At 44.6% G+C, this 16,699-nt stretch overlaps 1 protein-coding gene across 2 annotated transcripts in view; it reads left to right on the top strand.

The window, feature by feature from the left end:
* The window catches only part of ADGRD2 (adhesion G protein-coupled receptor D2), a 1,057,913-nt gene that overhangs the window by 530,174 nt on the left and 511,040 nt on the right, over positions 1-16,699 (top strand). For both annotated transcript variants that reach the window (XM_069609449.1, XM_069609450.1), the window contains exons 15-16: positions 5,918-6,021; positions 13,424-13,526. In XM_069609449.1, the coding sequence (XP_069465550.1) occupies positions 5,918-6,021; positions 13,424-13,526 (207 nt within the window). The remainder of the gene's footprint in view (positions 1-5,917; positions 6,022-13,423; positions 13,527-16,699) is intronic.

Here is a 16,699-nt window from a genome sequence, read left to right as displayed (position 1 = left end):
GTAGTCCATATTTCTGCAGGACCTTAAATATTGTGGGTGGTACATTAACACTGGCCATGAGGGGGTTGTGTATCTCCCTGTGTTGGATCATGATATCACATGGTACACTAATCTCCATTATTTTTCCCTATCACTCTCATTGTCAGTAAACAGTTCTTCATCAGTTAAGTCATGCAACATTATGTTTGGGTCTATGCACAATACTGTTCTCCATTCGTACCCATGTGTGTCCAGTCCTATCACTGCAATACGTTTGCCCGAGATCTGTACCCCTTCTAGATCAATGGACAAGACTGTCCGGACACAATATCTGTATTCACAATGGGGCGGAACACAAAATCTGAAGGCACCTTCCATTCCTTTCTTGTTATCTCTGACACCACTCTGGCTAACACTCTGATACCATAAATGAACATATCAACGTCTATGGGTACCCCTCTTACCGCCACTTCATTTGTCATTGTGCTAATCATCAACATTGCTCGCACGTGGCACACTCCTGGTGTGGACCAAACTATTCCCCGCTCAGTAAAGGCTATGGTCATATTCAACTTAGTCAGGAGGTCTCTTCCCAACAAATTTATTGGCAAGTCCTTGTGATACAGTAGAGGTGCTCGCACTGTTTTTCCCCCCACCGTTATGTCGAGATCTTTTGTGTAAGGAACTTTTAAAATAGCCCCAGTGAACCCTTGCGTTTCCAAATTTCTGCCCGAGAGCGGGAACCGGCCTTCTACAAGGCACGATTTTTCAGCTCCCGAGTCCACCATAAAGATTAATTGTTTGTTGCCTATCTCCGCCCCCACTAGTGGTTCCTCTTCTGCACATAGGGTAGTGGATAGGACTGGACACGTAAGTGCTTTCTGTGGGCTGTCCTAATCTGCATATGTCTCCGTTCCTGGAACAGAGAATACATTATCTCTCACCACCGCTACACTGCAGAACTGTGCGGTGCACCATTTGCAGAGGTTGCAAAAATATTAGTGTTTGCATTGGCTATAGTGTTCTGCCTCACCATTTGTTGTGGCATACCTCTCTGCTGTGGTTGTTTTGGATGTTGCTGTCTTTGTTGCATTTGTGGCTCAATACAAAATTGTTCATTCTGCCCATTCCCTCCCATTGGTAACCCATAGGGACTGCCTGAGTGCGGGTGACCATCCTGCTGTTCATTCCCCATAGGGGGCTGTCCTTGATAATAACCCATAGGTCGCATTCTGCATTCTCTTGAATAATGCCCCCACCTCCTGCAGTTCCAACATGATCCTTGTGTTCCCCTCTCATCCCAGGCCCTCCAAATCCTCTGTTTCCCATTCTTCCGAATCCCCCTCTTTGTCCTCTGTACCCACCTCGTCCTCTTGTAGGCCTCCCTTTCCATTGGGTCCCTCCGTACTGCTCCTCTCCGTCCCACTGCTACTGCCCATTTGCAGCCCATGTTGCGGCCATTAGTGCTGGCGTATTTCCTACCCCCTCTTCTCCTTCGCCCTGTCTGTCAGTTGATGTTGTTGCATTCACCGCTGCGACCTTCACTAATTTATTTTGCACTAACTTTGCCTCGTCTACCAACGTTCTCGGTACTATCTCCTTTTCTCTTTCTTTGATCCTCCTACAATGATGTACAATTATGCTCTGAATCTCAGGCCAGGCCTTGGCTTCTATCCCAGCTATTTTATCCAAGGCCTTCTGTACCTCCTTTGGGAGCCCTTTTTTATTATATAAAGTAGAACAAGGCAGTAGATTTGTTCCACGACGTACCCATTTCACTTCTTCACAGGTCTTGCACCCGGAGGATGAATTGCGTAGGCTCCTCTCCCATAGTGCATTGCATTACTAAATGTAAGTCTGGAGTGTCTGGAAATGTCCTGCGCAATGCATCCCGTACTTGCGCTCTAACGTTGTTAAATGCTGACCTGTCATGGCGGTCACAGTTAATTGTTACTCCCGGGAACTCCGCCTTCACCCACACTGCGTCTGCTTGGTCATCAACAGCGGACACCAAAAAACTCTTCACGTCCACTATAGCTATAGGGACCCCTGCTGTGTGTTTTTCAAATGCGTGTATCCACTTCCCCGCCCCACCCGAAAGTGGAGGGAGTAGTTTTAACAAGTTATTCTTGTCCATCTGTGCCCATGGTATGTAGTGGGGCCTCCCGGCTCCCTTGTGTATCAGAGGCATTTGTAGTTTTGTTTTTCCTCCTTTCTTACTTACTGTTACCTTCTTCGTTTTACTCACCAGCATGTTCCCTACTCTTTGCCTTAATCTCCCTTGCCACCTTGGTACAGCCCCTTCGTCCTCTTGGTCAAAGCGGAATGGCAGAGGAGATCCCGCCGCTTCCGCTCCTTCTTCATATTCATCTAGGTCACTCCATATTTCATCTACCTCTTTCTCCAGCTCCCTTTCTCCTTGCTCCTCTCCATTTTGGCTGTCTGGCGTTGGAGGTCGTATTATTCTCACTGGTTTGCCATTTAAATGAAACAGGAACTCTCCTCTTTGCCACTCTTGTTCTTGCCCTTTTTGTATTGGTGCTGATGGCGGCGGGGACGGTGTAGATCCCCCTGCAACACTCGGCGGGGGTGTGAGGTCAACAGCCAATACTGGTGGCACTTCCCCTCCCCCTGGCAACATTTGTCCTTTATCACACAGTGTCCTTAAACGTGTTGTTTCCATCTGTGCGTGTGCAAGTTGCCTATCTAGGTCTCCTGCTAACCGTGCTATGTTCACTGGCGGGGCACTAGTTGGGCCATATAGCCCACCCATTTCATATGGAGGCGGGGCCGTGGCTGTTGTTGTTCGCCGGGTAACTGGTGTGGTGCACGCTGGCACATACAGAGGCTCACTGTATCCTACTGCAGGCCTCGTCAATAATGGGTATATTCTTGTGGGGTCATTCTCTATCGTGGTTGTCACACACTCACCTCCTGTGCCCCTTCTCCTTTCACTTGGCTCTCCTTCTTTTCAATCATTTTATCTTTACTCACCTCGCCACTAGGCACTACTTCCTCAAACATCCGCCACAAGTCTAGCACCTCCCTTCTGTTCTGCAATTGCTTTCCTCTGTATTTTGCTAGCAAGTGTGTTGATACTAGATCCAACACCCTCTTATCAAATCACCCTACCTCCGGCAATATAGGCTGTACACTCTCTCCTTTTATTTCCACCACCCATTGATCGTGGTACTTTTGAATTTTTTCACTATACAAAGGGAGATGTTGACAAATATGCGCTTATGGTATTGTCCCTCACATGATAACGTATTTTTTACCCTTACTTGTGTTTACCTCTTTTTCTGTGTATAAATACTTACTGTCAATTACTTAACAATCCTTGCAACACTTTTACACAGTCTTGTTTTTCTCTTGACACCACCAATTTCAACACTATTTTTACTTACACCCTTTCGCTGGGACTACAAATTATGTCAACCTGAAATATTAATTATACTCCAATATTTGAACTATTTCTGAACATCAATCACTGTTTTCATTACCAATATTTCTCATTAACCGTTATGTTTGTCAAATCACAGATACAGAGGTACTTACTGACAGACCAACATGTAACACTTCACATAGAACACACAAAACATGTAACAAAAACGATCCCCCCCTTTATTCTCCTTGTTTGCTTATTTTACTTTATTGCCCTTTACTCTTGCTTTCTCATGCACTCCCCACCTCTGAGCCCCCTCAGGCTACCTCTCCAAGAATTCTGCTCACGCGGAAAAAGAATATTCTAAATTACTACTCCGAGTCTACTAAATATATGAGACTCCTACTTTTTGTTTATCTTTATCTTCACTTGTTCCCTGCAGTTTACGAGACAATGCTATGCAGCGCCGCCTTCTACCCCATTCGGGCTAGGCTCCCTTATTTCTCTATACCTCTTTTTTTACCACAAAACCTAATGGCCATATAAAGGATAGATAAGAAAAAGCCTCAGCAACATTCACACAGACCCTAAACTTTATCCCAACTTTTCCCAAACTCTCTTCTCTCCCTTGAAGGTCTCGCAACCGGTACTCACGTGTTCAGTTGGGTGGTCCGAGAGCCACCGTTCACGATCTATCCACAATCTGTTCTGCACCCCAACCAAGCCGTGGCCCGCCTTGGCGAGCAGTTTTTAGTTGGGTATTTGGCAAATGGGAACCCTTGGACCCATCCGTTTGTGCGCACGAACTGGTCAACCGTGGAGGCGATGGTTTCGATGGGGGGCGTCCCGGATCTCACCGCACGGCACATGGCCTCGGTGCACCTGTCCCAATCACGTCACCGGGGGTCACCAAATGTAAAGGCCCATCCCCGTCTCAAACGGGCAATGCAAAGAAATAAGACACAACCCAACGGGGAGTGAGACTAAGAGAACAGGCTACGAGAGTTAGTTGTCTTTATGTAAAATTGACATCCAGAGAACTCTGCTGCCCGAGAGCGCTCTGGCAAACAATACACGTACAAATGTTTATAAGAACAAAAATAGTCATCAATGAGGTCAGACATAAAGATTACAAAGTATGCTGTGGTTGGACACACGTTTGCGCTGCCTATGGATGTGTCGGTGTTGCTCCCTCAGGATTGGATGTTGGGTTGGCGGGAGGGTGAGCCTCACATGGGCCAGCTGTCAGTGTCCAGGCCGGGTGAGGCCGCTGCGGAGCACGGTGGCCACTAACTAAGTTAACATGAGATACTATCGTTAGACATGCACTTAAAAATAGTCACTACAACTCCTTTGAGCATAGCATATCATCACAGACTTATAAATTATACATATACGATCATACCATCACTCATTAAGACTTATATGGAGTACTGGGTTTATGGGTCTTGGCGGGTGTGATAACATAGATCATGGGGTGGGTCTGGGTGCATCAGAGAAACTAGGGGGCACTCTGACATTTGTTAGTTCTAGAGTGCAATATACTGTGACAGAGGTCTGATCGTAGTTGGGGGCACACTGAGATGGGCTTCATGGCAGGGTCGCATATCTGGTACATCAAGAGAATACCTTGCAGGGACACAGGGTTACACTGGCAGTAATCTTCCAACGGCGGGGGTGAGAGGGCACCGGCAGGTTTGTGGCGATGGATGAGCTGCAGGGCCTGGATCAGGCCGGTTCACACATGGGACAGTGATCTCAGAGGAAGAGTGAGATGTTACATTTGTTCTGTAGCAATTACCTCCGGCTCAGGCGTGAGAACAGAGCTGCAAAGCTTTCAGACACAGGGAGAAAATGTGGGGGCCATGAGCGCGGTGTGCGCGGTGCTGTAGAGGGGAGAGAAGGCTTTTCGTATTATCGCAGTGAGGCCTAGTCCAAAATGGAGTCGAGGGTGCACAAAATGGATGCCAAGTGTCTCTGCAACCGTCCCACCTATGTCATTGTCAGCATGAGGGCTAGTTATGAGCATAAGGGCAATGGAGGCGTCCCCCACTGTTGGTCGAGCAAGTGATGCACATTATACTGAATGTGTGAGGGGGGCCAAAACGACCCCTCACTCCCACACATTGCATTCATTCGTACATGCATTAATATGTTCATAATATAATCAAGGTATATTAAGGCACACAGACTTTCCTTCCTCAATAACATGTTTGTTAGAGGGAAAAACACACACAGACTTGGGCCTGAATCTGGTTAAACATCCCTCCAATGCAAATTGAGCTCTGATAGCTTTGCAAAACATTGCAAAATAATGCAAATTTGAAGTTCCACCCATCTCTCTGCCAGAATGTGGCCTTAATTTGGAGCATAATCCTATACTCTGGCCATGAATCAGAAGTGTTCTCCATTTAAGCTCTGAGTAAGAATTATCACAAACACAATTTTAGATGTAACCGCATTGTGCATATTAAAGTTTCCTAGCTCTGTTCAATGTATGCAATGTGTGTGTTACTGACCCAACTGATGCACCAGATGTCTTCTGTTTTGTAGAGAACTTTGGAGGAGGAGTCTACGCTGAAGACCTTGACTTTCATTGGCTGTGGGGTCTCTTTTTGCGCTTTAATCGTGACATTTATTCTTTTCTTGGCTGTAGGGTAAGTTGCAAGGCGGATCGGCACATAAATCTCACTGAAGCTGGTCTAAGCATTCATTCATTTCACCAACCTCTTGACAAACCATCAATGCATGTCCTGGACAGAGAACCATGTCACGCAGGATGCTTCAGGAGCTACTCCCAGGACTCTTTTTGGGTCTTTTTTTGTGGAGTCAGCTAGCATAGACATCACTAAGGGTTGAATGGAGGAGGAGAATGAAGTTAAGGAAGGAATAAGGGATTTGAGTAATAGTGGGTGGAAATAAAGCAAGAAGACATCAAGAAAAGGAGGTGAAAAGAAAGAGCAAAGGATTGAATGAATGAGAAGAAAAGGAAACGGGAGATGTGGTGGGGAAATGAAAGGATGAAAGGAAGGAAGCAATGAGGAAAGCCAGGAAGGAAAGGGAAGTAAGGAAGGAAGGAAGGAAAAGGAAGGAAGGAAAGAAGGAAGGAAGGAAGAAAGGAAGGAAGGCTACAAGGGAGGGAGGAATGGAGGGAGGGATGTAGAGAGGGAGAGTAGTACGGAGGGAGACAGAGAGGGTGGACGGACGGACCAATGGATTTAGAGCAGCACAGCTGCATTATAAAACCAAAATATAGCCAATGCAAGCACCAAATCACTCATAAATATAAAATAACCATGTTCTTGCCCCTGCCATTCAACATGCATAATCTTACAGATTCTGTCGTGAAACATGTTATATTACTAATCAATGTGACCTATTCCTGGTTCCAGTTGGAGTCTGTATGGATACGAGAAACCAATGTTAATATTTCGTCTCTTTAAACACAGGTTTATTGATTGGATTCCTTTGAATATCATAGCGTATCGGCAATGCCTGCCAAAATGTGTCTCACACCACTACATGCTTTTTTAAGGCACTCCTCAAGGATCACCACCAATGTAACAGCTGTGGTGTGTGGAGCGCGTTCTCATTTCCCCACACCACATCATACAATCTTCAGAACTGAGTTTGAACAAACTACCTATTGAGGAGTGCGGGTGGGATGAGTGTCCTTCTCATAGAATGAAGGCTGTGGTCTTTGGTGGTGCTTTCTCTCAGTGGGACTCGCAGTTTCGGCCTGATGAGTTGGGAGCTTGTCCTACTCTGGGGTCCTCTGCTGGAAAGTTGAGCTTTAAGTTTGGTGAGGCTCTAAGACTAATTCTGACTTCCCAAATAAATCAGGTCTACTCCTGCCTTCTCCAGTTACAGTTTCTCAGGGAGGTTGTGTCTCCCACTGGCTGGACTGGGCAGCACCTGTTTTTTAGTTATCTCGATTAAATCCTTCTGCTCCAAGTCGGGCATGGTGTTCTGCTTAGTAGTTGTTTCTCACTAATCCTAAATGTTGGTTAGCATGTAGAGGTGGTGGTGCTTCTTTAGCCAGGGCTATTAGGAGGCTCTTTAGCGCCACCTATAAGCTGAAACTATTGCATTACAGTAAAGATAGGGAGAAATGGCAAATGAGGAGGGGACACAAAGCTTGTAGGTATTGTTTGGTTACTTGCCCATCCATTGACTTCCCATGGCCAAACTAATCCCTATGGACATTCCCACCCAGTTCCTGCCCCTCCCTGTCCAAAACACCTCCTTATGGGAACATTTTGAGGTCATTTTATTCAATCCTTACCATCAAACTTTTCAATCAAAGTGCCTGCCAGTGTATTCTCAACGCATTCTTCTGAGAATGACTGATTTAATTGAAGGTGTAAACACGCTACTGGTGTAATAACAATGTCCTGAACAGGTCTGTCTTCAGCTACTCGATTTACAAGCACAATGTGTGTCCTTCACAAGTCCTGTTAACAAAAAGCAGCAGTGAAGCCAACAATTTTGGCTTGTGTAGAAGTATTAGGCATTTGCCAGGCACTGCTATTAGCTGCCCAGGTACCCACACCATTTTCACCTCCGACCATCGATAGCCAGTTAATAACAAACACTACTGCACTGCCCGGCAAGTGCCTTTCCCATGCCTACACAAAAGCCCAAACTGTTGGCTTTGCCAATGCTTCTCTGTCCTTGCAACGACATTGTTGAATTCTCTTTCCCTGGCTCTGAAGGATCCCACTTCCATTGCTATTTTTAATTGGAAGTGAAAGACCTATCTTTCCAAGCAGCCTTCCAATATAGATCCCTCTTGTTCATACAGCGCTGTTGCTGAGCCAGCACCAGTATACCCTTTTTTGTATAACTCCAAGTAGCATAGCATAACAACATATAACAATTGTGTTCTTATTTATTTATTTATTCACATGTGTTGAGCGCGCAGCAGCCCAGGGGCATCGTGGCTCTAGTTACAGACATGTTTTTCTTAGTTACAGAGATTGTTCACGGTCTCTTATCGATACCACCTGGAAGAGTAACCAGCAACACTTACCAAGGATAATTCACTACTTATACTTCTGGTACCTGTTCATTGTTCTTTTAACCCACAGCAATAACACAAGTTATATAAGAAGCACCATATAAAGTTGCAGTGCAGTTTCACCAATGGTCAGAATGATGCGTAAGTTACAGCCCTGATAGCTAGTTACAAAGTATCAGCTTTAATGTAAAATAATATTTTTAACTAGTACTTCTGTAATACACCAATGTCATGTTTTTTTCTGAAGTCAGTCTCTGGTGGCTGAATGCCATTTCTTTAAAGCTCCCTATTCATAGCAAGTCCATTGTGGCATGCGCAGACGACATGGAAGAGAAGGCGTGAAAGTGATTGCAAAGAATGATGCCACCGGTTACATAGCACTGGAGCCAGAGGTGAAAGGGTCCGTTTTCCAATTACCCGGAGTTCAATGACTGGGGTCTTTGTAAAGACTTCTATGACACTCTGCTGACTGCTGTTGGACCTTTAGAGCGGGCGCCATGATGGACAGGGCCAGGAGTATCAGACTAGAGGAGGAACTGTCATTTGTCCGGGCATAATGCCAAGCCAAACAGCAATTACTGCGCGTCTTCTTCCAGGTATGGGCTGTTATTCCATGAAGTACTAATGCGGGTGACACCTTACTTCCACCCTCTATAGAGCCAAGGTAGGGAGACTGAATTACCAGATTTACATAGCATCTCATGGTAATGAGATTAGTGCTTTGGAAGGACAATGGAAAACGACCAAAAAGGTCTCCAAATCCCGTCCTTGAGAGACCAACCACACCAGGTATTCAGTATAACCACTGACTATGCAAACAACTCCCAATTAGCTACGCTATATTTTGTGTGGCTATCCTGAAAACTATGCAGTGAACTTGACTCTCGAGGACCACACTTGGAGACACATGCAATAGCAGAGGAGTGTGCAACCTTTGGCTCTCCAGATGTTTTGGACTACAACTACCATCATCCCTAACTAGCAGAGTCAATAGGAAGATATCATGGGAACTGTAGTCCAAAAAACAGTACCACTGACACCTGTCACACTAAAACAAATGCATGACAGGGTCAAGAAAAAACATGTCATGCAATGCTTATCTTGCGTCTTCTGTGCACTTTAAAGCGCGTGCCGTTTCCGAATTCGGGATATGCTTTAAAATGCCGGGAAAAGCCCACTGGTTTGCAAAAATGTGCAAAAGCGTGCAAAGAACATCTAAATGCGTGCATCTGTTTTTTATGCACCTTGAAACCTGACCAAAACGCGTTCTGATCCTTGTCGGCACGAGGGGCGGGAGTCCCCAATCACATGGCCGAATTTACTTAATGCGGCGAAGGAATGTCCATGTCCATTACCCAAGAATCAGAACATTTGAATGGATCGTGCCTGTTCTTTCTTTGCAAAAAGGCTATTAGCAGGCACTTAAGCGCCACCTTTAAGACAAAACTATTGCATTGCGGCATTGAGGCAAAGCTACGAGGCAGATGACATGTGAGGAGGGACACACAGTTTGTGTGTGTTGTTTGGCTATTTACCCACTCATTAACTGGCCTTGGCCATGCGAATCCCTATGGCCATTCCCACCCACTGCTTATCCCTCCTCACCTAAAACACATCCCCATGTGATCTCTTTGAGCTCATTCTATCAAGCAGTAAAATCAATCTTTAGACTGCGTTTTTCTAAGCCACCTGAGAGTTAATGGCTTAATTACATCTGTAAATTGTTACTTTTTTAATAAAACCATCTTAAACAAGTGTGACTTTTGTCACTTGATTTATATCTGTCCCTTGCTCTGCACTAAAGTCCTGTTAAAAACAAGCATTAACAAAGCCAACGGTTTTGGCTGGAGATGTTAGATAGTCATTTGTCAGGTACTGAAATCATATGCCCAAGTAATTGCTGAACATTTCAGCTGTTGCCATCTTCTGGCAGGTTGTGCCTTTATATCAGTGCCTGGCAAGTGCCTACCCCATACCTACTCGAAAGCACACACGGTTGGCTTTCCAATGCCTGTTGTATATTTGTGAAACGCTCAGATGCATGCGACCAATCCGTGGTTTCCACCCCCTGAATGGCTCTTCCATGTGCAGAGACAGATCAGATTCTAGGGAAGAGCTTGATGTGATGTGATTGCCCAATCAATTGAGCTTGATCCCGTGCCCCTACCAATGCAATCGGAATGAGGCATCATCAATAGGTAAAGTGATCTCCCCATGGTCCCACAATTTTGGTGACATGGAAAACGAGGACCCTGAGTCCTGGTCACCTGGTTCCATATTCTGCATGTCCGTCAAAAATAGTTTCACACAAAAATAAATGCACAGTGTTAGCAAACTCAACACTGACCTCACCACCCAAATATATTCATTATGCATTGGATCAAAATGATTAAGATAAGCAACTGATCATGCAGTTACGTTTCCTTTCTCTTGGAGACCCAGGTCCCAGGGAAGCTTCCTGACCCAACAAACATTACTGTCTATCATTTGTTTGACTTTTCTGTGAAATAACTTTAAGTGCCAGGTGGCAAAGAGAGCAAAGAGACAATGCAGCCTGTCGTGCACGCTCTATATATTGTCAACACTATAGGTTGTTACATTATACACAAGCAAGGTTTTTGCAGACTGTACACTTCAAATAATCACTTCTGAGTGATCAAAATGGTAGCTAATGAAAATTAGTCACAGCAAGGTTAGGTGATGTGACCATGGTCACATACTTTGCACAATTGGGGAATCCAGAAGTTGAGACCAGGTTTTCGGATTCAACAATTTGCAATGGCCTCAAGCCCTGGGATCGTATCTCTCCAGCTCTGAAATCTCTCCACTGGCTCCGAGTGGATGCAAGGATTACATTCAAAACCCTCTGCATTGTCCACAAGGCTTTCTGTGGCCTGGGTCCCAAATACCTTCAGCTATCACTCTGCAAATGCGGCCCTTCTCAAGCTCTTCGCTCCTCTACCTCTAACTCCCTCAGGGTCAGTCTGTTTTCAAAGAAACGAGCTGGGAGTAGATCTCTGTCTGCGACTGGGGCCTCCCTCTGGAACAGAGTCCCTGCCACTCTAAAACTTGAGGAGAACCATCTCTGGTTCCGGAAGCACCTCAAGACCTACCTCTTTGCTTCTGCCTTTGCCCCCCTCTCCCTTGCTGATCTGTTCTCTCTTAGCACCATGCACCTGGCCACACTCTGTCCTCCAGGCCCAGGTTTCCTGCTCACCCTGCCACCCTCCTGCACTGCCTCCGGGCCACCCCTTGCACTGGGGTCTGTATCTGTATCCATGCAGGCCCCCCTCCTTTTTTTTTCGTCTACACTTATCAGACCTACCCTGTCTGCTGCCTTGAACCCAGCACTTGCCACTTGCTGACTGCACTACAACTGTTTGTTGCCTTTATTATTTATTAATGTATTATTATTTAACTGTTTCTCCTTTGCTCCGCACTTTCCACTTCTCCCCCCTTCCATGGACTATTCCCCTCCCCCTCTCCAATGCACTTGCGCGTTCTCAATGAAACTGGGCCTAGTAAGATAATTGTTTTGTTTTCCCCTGTTCCCCTCCCTTGCCGTCTCGCACTCTGAAACAGCACTCAGAAACAGCGCGATAGAAATAAAATATCAATTTCAATTTTAATTTCAATGTGCCAGTAGACTACATCTTCTCCGGCGTCATGTTTAGTTTTGCACCAGCATCCAATTATTTCAGCATACTTGTCTTTCATGAGCTAAAACAGCACTCTGTTATTGAAAGACGGCTTTAGAAAGCAACAAACCATGTGGTAAACAAACCTGACAATATAACACATCTTTATAGAAACCTGTTAGGCATTGCAAGCACGATTCACCCTAAAAAGAGAAAAGGAGAACGGCAAACCATGCATTTCATCTGCAGTATTTTGTGAAACTATGGATTAAAAAAAACATATGTGTCATTTGCAATGATGCAATGCACAATACCAGGAAGCTGAATAAACACTGAGGGCAACTTTTTAAGAATTTGAAAAGCTTGAGGAAATGACTCATACTTCCACATATCGACAGAGGTGATACGTCATGTATTGGGGAGGCAAAGAGTCTGCTCTCAGGTTACATTGCCGCAGACGCAGTTCACTTTGCACGCTCCAACCTCCATAGCATTGAAAGGTGGGGGTTGAGGAAAAGGAGGTGACAGGGGCTCGGCAGGATGGACAGCAGAGAAAAGAAAAAGGATGAATGCCTGTGCTTCGGGGCAGGGATCTGTGAGGTTTCCTCACATTTTTTTCACTGAATGCAACTTTGGCAAATTTGTTTGGCCGATCTTACCATTTATATTTGCCACAAAAAAAGCAGGGAGAGATCGTCCACGCCCCATCTCCCCCTTTCTATATATGAAACCCAAACTTACCATCTGTAGTTTTGTGGTAAAAAAGTGGTAATAAAATCGGTCCAAAAAATAGTCCGCAATATTGCACTTAGGAAAAGTGAGGAATACCTCAGGGCAGACAATGAGAGAGATCAGCGAACTGGAGAAAGGGCAAAGGATGAGTGCTGTGCAGTCACTACTAGGGCCATTATCAGCTCAGTTTAGGGATCTGGCAGGGCCCCTTCTTCTGGGACCTTTTGCTGCTTTACTGGTTACAGGCCTCAGGGGTTTATAGCCCACTGGTAACATCATGGTACAAAACATACCTGGGGAGATTCATTGCAAGCAGTGACAATCTAGACATGAAACACAGATGCTTCTCTACTCAAAGGTATGAGGGAGATACTATGCCATCAGCTTTCTGGGTTAGAATGCCACTGCTCTCTCAGTCCCATGCTGAAAATCCTAATCTGACTTTATTGGTCCTAAGAAATAGCTATGCTCACAGACAGGCCTCTGGGACAGGTTAGAAATTTCCCTCAGTATCTGTAGGACAGGTGTGATGGGGATCCTATGCCTATGATGAACTCAAAGCTTGTACCCACAGAAATGCTGGTAGTAGCCCCAGATGTGCTATTGTTGAGCTGTCCTTATGTTATAAATGTGTTTGCATGCTCACACTGAGACATATTTCTTTTTCAGTGTCCCTAAATCTGAAAGGACGACAGTGCATAAGAATCTCATCTTCGCGTTAGCTGCGGCCGAAGCTTTGCTCATGTTCAGTGAAATGGCGAAAACTAACGAGGTGACTGTGTTATTGTGGCGGGAACCTTCCCTTCATTGTGCTTGCCAATATGCAAAACATAAATCAGTTAGCTGAAATAGAGAACGCGGATCCCCAGATTAACACCTTGCAATATACCTGCCCGCAAATGGAGGAAAGACAGAGTGAGCTTATTTTGCGTTCCCTTCACACTGTAACCACTATGCAGCTGTCCAGTATGAAAAAGATCTTCTGAGTAGTGAGAACTTTATCAGGAGTAGGATTATCTGAAGAACATAACTATTTCCAACTTGCTGATTAATGTTTAGTGTTCATACTGGCATCAACTGTCCATTGAGTGCATTGTATACAAAGTTGAACTTATCAGTAAGACTTTGGCCGGCCCCAGAAGAGAATAGCAAAGGTCAGCTCAGAAACTCCTAGGTGCAGAAGCTCACTCATGCCTTATCTTATTGCCAAGTGCTGTGTGGGAAGGTTTGTCCTGGAGATGGTCACTAGGAGACATGTACTCCTAATTGGATGCCATTCCTGAAAAGGTTGTGGAGGAGAAAGAAGTCTGTGGGCCTCATCTGGGGATGGGTGGAGCGGAAAAAATGCGCTGGTAATGGTATTACCGCTACGCCCAATCACGAGTTTGGCTAGAAAGTGGGAGATTTACCTCCAGCTTTTTGCTGGAGGTAAAAACCTCCCCTTTATGCCCATTTTCGGTGCTGTGTCACATATCTGTGCCTCTGTTGACTGACAAATGTAGGCCAGGTGATTTTGCTTACTGACAGTCAGAACATGAACATTGAAAAGGTACTATTTAGAAGACATTAACCTTCTTTTATGTTCTTATAGAACTTTCCTTAAGGTTTGGTCTCAGCTCATTGTGCACATATATGGGGCAATAGGCAGGTTACACACACACACAATCTATGTCAATGCATGATGATGAACTTTAATGTTATTGACATTTTCTGGTGATGTTTCTTTTTTGCGTACTTTACTATCCCTGTATGTGCCTTTGATTTGTTTGCATTGTGGGTCTTCATACGTATTGTTTGTACTAACACAATTATGTAGTAAGTCTTGAATTATTACTATTTATTCCATGTTTAACATTACTAAAAACTCTTCTAAAGTAGCATTCATTATTTTAGTAGCCAACATTGCCAAATTAAACATGCTGTACTTCTATGGTGCATGGTGCAGCCATTACCTATGTGTATGTATGATTAGGTTCCTGTATTAAGAGCAAAACTCCAATATAATATTTTGTTTAGATGAGTACATTCATTAATACATGAAGTACTTCATGATAGGTCTCCTAATTACCCTTGACATCTTCCTACCAACATTGTAAACACAGCCAATTGTAGACACTTTTTATCACAATTAATTTAATATGTGATGTCATCAGTGTTGTGATCAATGACATTTGTGATGTCATCTTTGATGACCTGGGTGTTAGTGTTAGCAGTGCATGGTGGTGGTGCGAGGTGTGGTTTCTTAGCTTACCATAATTTCTGAATTTCTGAGGTTTTTCTGTTTTACTTGTTACCATAACGTCCCTTTAACAAAGCTTTTTCACTGAATTTCATGCGTTTTTACCAGTGCACCCTAATTTGCTTCAACTTCCTAATATCATACTTACCCCAATATAGCAGCATTTGCAGCCGATCTACAACGTTTCAACTTATAACTGTGCCATTCCCCACCTCCTAGCAACATTTTTAACTCCTCTATGAACTTTGAGCCACTTTTTGCACCGTTTCTTGTTCACCGACGTTCGCAAATGTCTGACATCATGGCATACTTCCCAGACAGTGTCATGTGACCATGCCTGCGTGTGCACCGTGATGATGTGTTAGCTAATGGGTCCGTGCTTCGCGAATGGTTCAATACTGCCTTTTCAGCCGATCTAAGAAGTCTCAAGCTAAATGTTTACCCTTCCATAGCTCCCAGACCCACTCTTACTAATTTTCCATCTGCAATCTAGGAGGAAGCACCAGCTTGTAAGAGTATTGGCACACCTGCTATTTAACATCAACATTGGCATCAACCATGACCATCCCTCCTCCACAAGAGCCACCACCACCGACAGATGAAGGGCATGGACAAGGGAAAAGGTGCAAAGATGTAGAGGAGCATCAGGAGGACCAGGAAGATGAGATAAAGGAAAGGCCTAACTCCAGCACCCAGAGAGAATCATGTTGTGTCAGTTCTTTAAGACCGTACAAGGGGTACCAAAAGCACGGGGCTACCCATTTTGAATGCACTGAGTGTGGAATCATACTCAGTCGCAGACAACACAGGCAGTACTCTTTTAGTACCACCTCCATGCACTGCCACACTCTCTCACACCACCCAGGTACTCTGAGAAAGTCTGTTCCTTTTTTAGAAAGTCTTACACTGTCGTCCTCTTCCTCATCTTCCTCATTCGCTACTGCCACCACAAAGGCTACTCCTGTGGGGTAGAAAATCCCACCAGCTACCTTGCAAGCCATAAAAGAGACTGTTGATCCATATCTTTCCAAGACAACAGTACTCTGTATATACTGCAACACACCACTCTGCATGGGGGAGCAGTTTCAAAGTGCTTTCAAGGCTGTAATCAAGGTGCATGAGAAACATTGCCCCCTACCTTATATTTAGCATATGCCCAACATCTTCCCCCGTCCACCAGCCCCTCCATATCTGTGGTTGGTGCACCTTCCCCCATTGCCCTCACCCATTTTACTTCCTGGCTGCTCCTGCAAAAAAAAATTACAAAATCAAAAAACACACAAAAAAGGTTGTTTTAGGAAGAGCCTTTCACAGTTAGAAAATTGAACTAAAAAAAAAAAGTTTATAGACTAATTCTACTTTCTCCAACATTTTGTACTTTGCTAATGGTAATAATGGACACTAGAGTATACTAGAGAAAAATAAAAAAGCACAGAAACATTTTCTGTCCCAAATACTTTTCTCTATAGGACAATAAGGACCATAATCCATGGACCTTCATGACTATCTGTGGGCTTCATAGTCCCCTTTCCAGACAATGCATCATTAAAAGACCCAGATTGCACATGCACACCACTGCACAGGACAGCCCTTCTACCCTTTTTACTGTTATGTTTGTAACACCCCCTTATTGCCTGCTTTCAAACAGTCACATCTATCCACCAATCACTTACAAAAACTCTCCATATAGCTTTGTCAACATATTA

The sequence above is a fragment of the Ambystoma mexicanum genome, chromosome 8, assembly GCF_040938575.1.
Source record: "Ambystoma mexicanum isolate Mex_15411 chromosome 8, UKY_AmexF1_1, whole genome shotgun sequence".
Lineage (NCBI taxonomy): Eukaryota > Metazoa > Chordata > Amphibia > Caudata > Ambystomatidae > Ambystoma > Ambystoma mexicanum.
This window is presented reverse-complemented; position numbering and strand designations above follow the sequence as displayed.